The 7,094-nt window shown below is 32.2% G+C and overlaps 1 protein-coding gene across 1 annotated transcript; it reads left to right on the top strand.

Annotated features, from left to right (window-relative positions):
- The first annotated feature begins 1,347 nt into the window (after positions 1-1,347).
- On the top strand, positions 1,348-6,250 carry NS2 (asparaginyl-tRNA synthetase 2). Its single transcript, XM_039043352.2, has 8 exons — positions 1,348-2,105; positions 2,737-2,973; positions 3,382-3,957; positions 4,162-4,347; positions 4,448-4,518; positions 4,638-4,767; positions 4,871-4,929; positions 5,778-6,250. Exons 1-8 carry the CDS (start codon positions 1,692-1,694, stop codon positions 5,959-5,961), a joined length of 1,857 nt encoding a protein of 618 aa, XP_038899280.2. The 5' UTR covers positions 1,348-1,691; the 3' UTR covers positions 5,962-6,250.
- The last annotated feature ends 844 nt before the right edge of the window (positions 6,251-7,094 follow it).

Genomic DNA, 7,094 nt, shown 5'->3' with positions numbered 1-7,094 from the left:
TAGGTAAAACAATGTGTTTATAAGATAGTACAAAGCACTTAAATCATCGCATAGATATAACACATCAAAATGCATCAGTAGTGTTGTAGAGAACCTTCAAGTTTTTAAAAGATTTTTTTTTTGAGAAATTTGAAAGACTAAGATCCTGTTTGGTAATTATTTGATCTTTTATTTTAAAAGTTTTAAAAACTAAGTCCATAAGCACTATTTTCACCATTACAATTTTTTCTTTGTTATCCACTTTTTATCAGTGTTTTCAAAAATCAAACCAAGTTTTGAAAACTAAAAAGGTTAGATTTTAAAAGAGTAGTTATCCAACTCATTTAAAATATGCCACATAAATTTTCATTGATAAACTAACAGTCAAAATAACCCAGGGACCATTTAGAACTATTTTCCAAAACTCTGGAACTAAAATGTATCGTTTGAAACCTTAAGGGCTAACTAGACACTAATTTCAAACTTTAGAACCAAAAGTAAATTTTTTTCTTATAAAAATTGTCACTTCATCAAAATTGCCACGTTGATATTTTGTTCAACTAGCGGTCAAATTCACTCAAAACTATTTAGAAACATTTCTCAAACCTTTTGGACTAAAGCGTCCCTTATAAAACTTCAATGACTAAATATAATATATAATAATTTTAAACTTGAGACACTAAGGGCCTATTTGGTAGGCAATCTAAAAATAGAAATTGAAAATAAGGGATTCAAAGAAATTAGAGTGGTATTTCATGTTTTCAAATATGTGTTTGGTAAGATATTTATGACCATAAAACTAACTATAGTTACTCACCAAATATATATAAGGTTAAATATAAATTATTACTTATTAATTTATGAACTTTTTTATATTGAAATTTTTATATCATTATTATTTTGTAATATCATATAATATAGAATTATATATTATATAATATATATTTCAATTTAACATAAATAATTGAGTTTAAAACGTAAAATACTATACCTTTTTTGTTTTTATCTTTTCTAAAATAATTATGCATTTTAAAATTTTAAATTTAAAATCCGAATACACTAAAAAGATAAAAATATTTTCAAAATTTGCACGGTTTGATCGCATAATCCGAAAATACATATTTGTTGAGCTCAATAAATCTCAAAACATAAAGTCTAAGAGGTTCTATAGTAAAGAATCTAGATTCTATTTTATGTTTTCAGATTCCCTGAATTCAGCAAATATGTATTAGGTAGACCATTCGAATTTTGTAAATATATAAACGCATTTTAAACAACTATTTAATTATATTTCATTTCTTTATAAAAAATTATAATCTAATTTTTTAATCGGCAAATACATACATGAAAGTATGAAATACATTTCTTCGAAATTATATAATACTTTATTCCAATAGCCTGTAAACAGGTAGCTTTCACGTAAGGTTTCGAAAACTCTGAAAGTGAACAAGAAACTCTCCAAGAAAATCCAAACTTTAAACTTATACCAAATCAAACTCTCTAAATCTCTCTCAGTTCATACCACAAAACTCCTCAAATCATTTCTCTGAAACAATCCTTTTCCCTCCATTAACATTCTCTCTTGATTTCCCCCTCTTCTTCCCAAAGAAAAGCATCTTAATCTTCTTCTATATCTCTTCTATCCATGGCTCTCTTCTCCCTCATCATTCAATCCCCCCATTTCCCTCCTCTTTCTTCCTCCACACTCTCCAATGGCCGCCGAACACCCTACAGTCTTCACCCCTGTCACCTTCTCCAAATACTCCAACAGGGTTCTTCTCAAAACCCTCTTGGATACCGCCGATGGGGGTCTTGCGTTTGTGGGTCAGAAATTGGTAATCGGAGGATGGGTGAAGTCCTCCAAGGAAGTTATCAGAGAGGCTGCGCCGTCGCCGGCCGATGCCAGTGTTAGGGCGGTTGCTAATGCTCTGCCTCCTAAGGCTAAGGATGTGAGCTGTATTGAGATTATTCAGTCGCGGATTCCGATTGTTAGGTCTTTGCTTAAGATGCTGTATGGAAATAATTTACATGGTGGTGAGAAGTTGGAGACGGCTGTTCCTAAGCCGCCGCTTCCTTCCACTGCTTTTCTGGCTGTTAATGATGGCTCTTGTGTTGCGAGCCTTCAGGTATCTCTTATTTATGCACGCCAACTGTTTGTTCTTTTGTTATGCGTATAGGACGTGGCTAACTCAAAACTTATTGTTTGTATCCAATAGTACTGTTTTTGTATTTTTATTGAGAAATTATTACATGTTGATGCCATGATATAACTATCATGACTGACAGTTTTCCACCGTTGTATATATGATGGAAAAATATCTCGATTTATATCCCATGGTTAATAAAGATACATTTTTTGAATTCACAACCAATGGTTTTTACGAGATACCCGTATTATTGGGTGATTTATCCTATCTATTATGCTAATATGTGTTAGACATGGATACGTTCCCGAACAATAGTATTTTGATCGTAAATGATAATGAAATCCCTTGTTGACCATTTTTATTATTTGCATTCATACATCTGCCATGGGGATTTTAAGAATTTATTGTGTCGCATAGGGATGAATTTGTATATTCTCTCCTAACCCACAAGAAAAGAGAGAGAAAGAAATTTGGAACTTTTAACAGAATTTAAAGTTGGTGCAGAGTTAAGGAAGGTCTAATATTTTTTTATTACAGCGTGTTAGAAGATAATTGGTTGCTTAAGCTTTGGTTGTGCATGGTTTTTTGCATTCTAATAAGAAACTTGTAGGTTGTTGTTGAGTCCTCGTTACATCATCCTACCCATCTGATGCCAACGGGAACTTGCATCTTGGTGGAAGGCATATTGAAGCAGGTCCCAGTACCTGGGAAACATGTTGTTCGGCTTGAAGTCGAGAAAATCCTTCATGTAGGGAAGGTTGAACAGCAAAAATATCCATTATCCCAGAAAAAGTTGCCAATGGATTTTTTGAGGAAATTTTCTTATTTTCGTCCTCGAACAACTACGGTAATATGCACAAGCTTCAACTATACGTTCCATTTATTTCTGGTTCTGTCCGCATGCCTATTATTAAAGTGCCTATTAGTTTTAGGGTCGTGCCTAATCAGCAGCAGCAGGTAAATTATAGAACAAAGGCTTCCATTCATATTTTATACCTGTGATTGGTAAAGTAGAGCCTTGAAATCAGAAAATTGGAGATTTATACAGTTCATTTTCAACTAAAAGAAAGGATTATTTATATCATGAAAAAGTGAAGTAAAAACTTTCACTTCATTGTAGAACTCTTTTGTAGAATCGCTTGCATTGACCTTTATAGCATCTGCAAAGCTTGAGAAGAAAGTTTTGTATAGTTGACCGTTGGAACTAATGAAGTGTTGGATCTTGATCTTCATTGGTATTCTTTACTCTTTGCAGGTAGCATCTGTTATGAGAATCCACAATGCCTTGACTTTTGCAACTCACACGTTCTTCCAAAATCACAGCTTTCTTTACGTGCAATTACCCACCATCACGACCACAGACAGTAAGGGATTCAGCGAAAAGTTCCACGTTACAACACTTGCAGGTAAAGGTAAGAAAGTAGAACCAACAGAAGACAAAGAACACGATGGTGTAAGTCTTGAAACTGTTAAGGCTGCTATAACGGAGAAAAGCAATCTCGTCAAAGAGCTCGAGAGAAGCGAAAGCAACAAAGAAGCCTTAGTTGCCGCCGTTCAGGATTTAAAGAAAACAAATGAACTTGCACTACAATTAGAAGCCAAAGAAAAATCCAAAACCAAATCAAGGAAAGATAAAGTTATTCCTGGAAATTTCTTCCCGCAAGAAACTTATCTAACGGCTTCTGGACAACTCCATTTGGAGACATATGCATGTGCCCTTGGCAATGTTTACTCTTGTGGACCAAGGTTTCGAGCAGATAAAATTGAGTCTGCAAAACATGCAGCTGAAATGTGGATGGTGGAAGTTGAAATTGCTTTTGCTGAACTCGAGGTATGGTTATAATCTTTTACTTATTCATTTAGATGGCTTACTATTTGACATCTAAACTATGGGCTTAAGATTACATGTTGATTTAGCCATTAAAATCTTAATGTTATGTTCTATGGTTAGTAGTTGATTATAATAACATTGCACCATTGAAATGAAGAATTTCCATCTCTTAACTTGCATTTTGTATCATCATTTGGAGTCCAGAATGCCATGAACTGTGCTGATGACCTTGTAAAATTCCTCTCCAAATGGGTGTTGGACCACTGTCTGGATGATATGAAATTTGTTCAAAAACGAATTGACAAGACTAGCATTCATCGCCTTGAATCAGTTATATCATGTTCATTTGAGAAGGTCTCTTACATTGCGGCAATAGAAATCCTAGAAAAGGTGAAATCCAGATTATCTGCTCTTCTATTGTGTGACTCAGTTTTTCATTTCTAGCACTGCCCATCTGAATATTGAAAGGAAAAAAAATCTTCACTGTCAGGCAACCGATCAAAAATCTCAACACTTGAAAAAGCTTAAATTTGGTGCTGCTTTAACTGTTGATCATCTCAGGTGTGTAAAATGTGCTATTATAATCAATAAGCAAAATGAGTTTTTTATTTTTCGTTTTTCGTCTTTCTGTTTAATTTATTTATTTAGAAAAAGTTATTTCTTCTTTGTACATGAAACAGTTATCTGGCTGATGCCATCTTTAAAAAGCCCGTGATAGTATATAACTACCCAAAAGAAACCAAGCCATTTAATGTGCGCCTGAATGATGATGGGAAAACCGTGGCAGCATTTGATGTGGTTCTTCCAAAGGTTAGCACATGGGCATATATCGACTCTTGGGAAAATTTACTTTTGGATGGATCTTGTATTGAATGAAAATTTATTTCTGAAACTGGGGCCCAAATGTTTGCAGGGTGGAGTAGTAATTTCTGGCAGCCAAAAGGAGGAGCGTTTTGACGTATTGATGACAAGGTTTGTTATTTTAGTGGTTTGAATACTATTTTTGTGTATGGACTTTCTTGTCTATTCCATTCCAGTGTTCAAACTTCCAAATATTCTATAATTGTTTTTTAATAAATTAGACTTAGGTCCCGTTTAGATTGACTTAAAAAAATGTTTTTCAAAAACTCATTTTTATTTAAACACTTTTGATCAAAACCATTTAAAATACACTTTAAAAGCTATTTTGAGTGGTTGTCAAATACTCCAATTTTTTTTAAAAATGATTTATTTTTTAAATTAAACATTTGAAAATGTATTCCAAACACACCCTTAAACATTACATTATCTGCCACATCTTTTGTTTATTTTCTAGATCAATAGATATCTACATAGGTTAGATGTTAGGAGGATTCTGTTATAGATTTTGGTTCTTTTAAACAATTAATGGAATATAAAATGGAAAGGTCTAAGATCAAAAAGAAGGATGGATTATTTTAAAGTTGAAGGATCAAAATCAAAAGAAGTTTAGCTATCATGAGATTTTTTTAAAAAAAGGATATCAAGAATTTTTAACAAGTGAATGAAAAGAGACTAATGCTCAAAGATACAAGAAACTATAAGCAAAAATCATAACATCTTAGAGGTAAAAAAAAAGGCCTCGAAACATAACAGGAAAGGTCGAACAAAATCATGTCCTGAATTGAAACCTGTCAAATGACTTAGTTTAATTATCATGAGTGAAAACACAGTGATAGCTGCTTGGGATAAAATTTTGATAATTTCATGACACTCCGGTGTTCTCAAAACAGTCACGGATGTTAGAAAGGAAAAATGTGAGAATTATTGATCTCTGTTTGAATATGGATGGTTGTTGGCAGGATGAAGGAGATGGGTCTGCCAAGGGAGCAATACGAGTGGTACTTGGAGATTCAAAGGCATGGAACAGTGAAGCACTCTGGTTTTAGTTTGGCATTTGATCGTTTTGTTCTGTTTACTACTGGTCTCACTGACATCAAAGATGTTATTCCATTTCCAAGAAGTTTTGGAAAGGTCAGCAATTAAGCAGGATCCAAGGATAAAATTGTTCAAAAATGTTTTACGACGCTACTGGCCCCGATCAATGGCGATGCTTAAAAAATGGAACCGAAAACGGTGTGTTTGTGTAAAAGGCCAAGGAAAGATGACTTCTGTTATTAGGGGATTTGTATTTGTTTGTTGCTAAGATTTGTTCGTGTAAATAAAAGAGAACTTGAAATCAAACAAATTATTTGTAGAAAAGAAATGATTCAAACGTTTGATCTCAAGGTCATGAATACTGAATATAGTGCTTTAATCGCTATCTTTAGCCTCAGTCATTATTATGTCTTATTCAAATCTTATGCACATCATTTTGTTCTGAATATTTTGATTACATAAGATAGTGAAAAGATTCCCATTAAATACGGCAAACAGTTCAAAGAAAATCAAACATAATTGAATATTGATTTTACCTGAATAAATATTGCAATTTTTACTCCTTTATAAGCTTCTGGTTGAAATTTTATTACATAAAAAGAGTATTCTAATGTATTTTCAATTAAAAATATATACACAGTAGAATTTGATAAAACTTCAATAAAAAAATGGCATTATATTTTTTGTTGAAGCTTGTGAGTTTTAGTAATTATGTCAATCATTAGTTTGTGCATTAATCAAATTTAAGTTGGTGCAAAACTTGATATTAGTTCACGGAGATTTTCACATTATTTGTTAAAATTAGTGGGTGAATTATCTAAATCTAATAGATGGTAAGCAATTGCAACATTTATCTAAATCTAAGATAAATTTTGATGAAATTGAAAATTTAGAATAAAAGTGTATATAACTTGGTAAACTTAAGGGTAAACATTAAAATGTTTTAATAATAAAATAAAATAAAGTCTTTAACGATGGTACCTAAGGGGCCATTTGATAAACAATTGATTTTAATTTTTGATTTTTGATTTTTGGTTTTCAATTTTTAAAAAACAGACATTTGTTATTCAATTGCGTTTATGTTTTCAATTTTAAAAACATTTTTTGAAAATGGTAAGAAATTTAAAAAGGAAAAAAAAAAATCAGTTTTACAAAAGCGTATGTTTATTCCATCAATTTGAACTCTTAACTTTCAATTTCATCTAATTAGACTCACTCACACCTACTTGTACTAAAAACAC

The sequence above is a fragment of the Benincasa hispida genome, chromosome 9 (genome assembly GCF_027475165.1).
Source record: "Benincasa hispida cultivar pf3 chromosome 9, pf3_genome.v1.1, whole genome shotgun sequence".
Classification (NCBI taxonomy): Eukaryota; Viridiplantae; Streptophyta; class Magnoliopsida; order Cucurbitales; family Cucurbitaceae; genus Benincasa; species Benincasa hispida.
This window is presented reverse-complemented; position numbering and strand designations above follow the sequence as displayed.

Bases quoted from the DNA above. Each gene is read 5' to 3' on its own strand.
- NS2 (XM_039043352.2), top strand. From the start codon at position 1,692: ATGGCCGCCGAACACCCTACAGTCTTCACCCCTGTCACCTTCTCCAAA. The intron at 3,958-4,161 runs GTATGGTTATAA...TTTGGAGTCCAG, and splicing joins TTGCTTTTGCTGAACTCGAG to AATGCCATGAACTGTGCTGA. The intron at 4,519-4,637 runs GTGTGTAAAATG...TACATGAAACAG, and splicing joins TTAACTGTTGATCATCTCAG to TTATCTGGCTGATGCCATCT.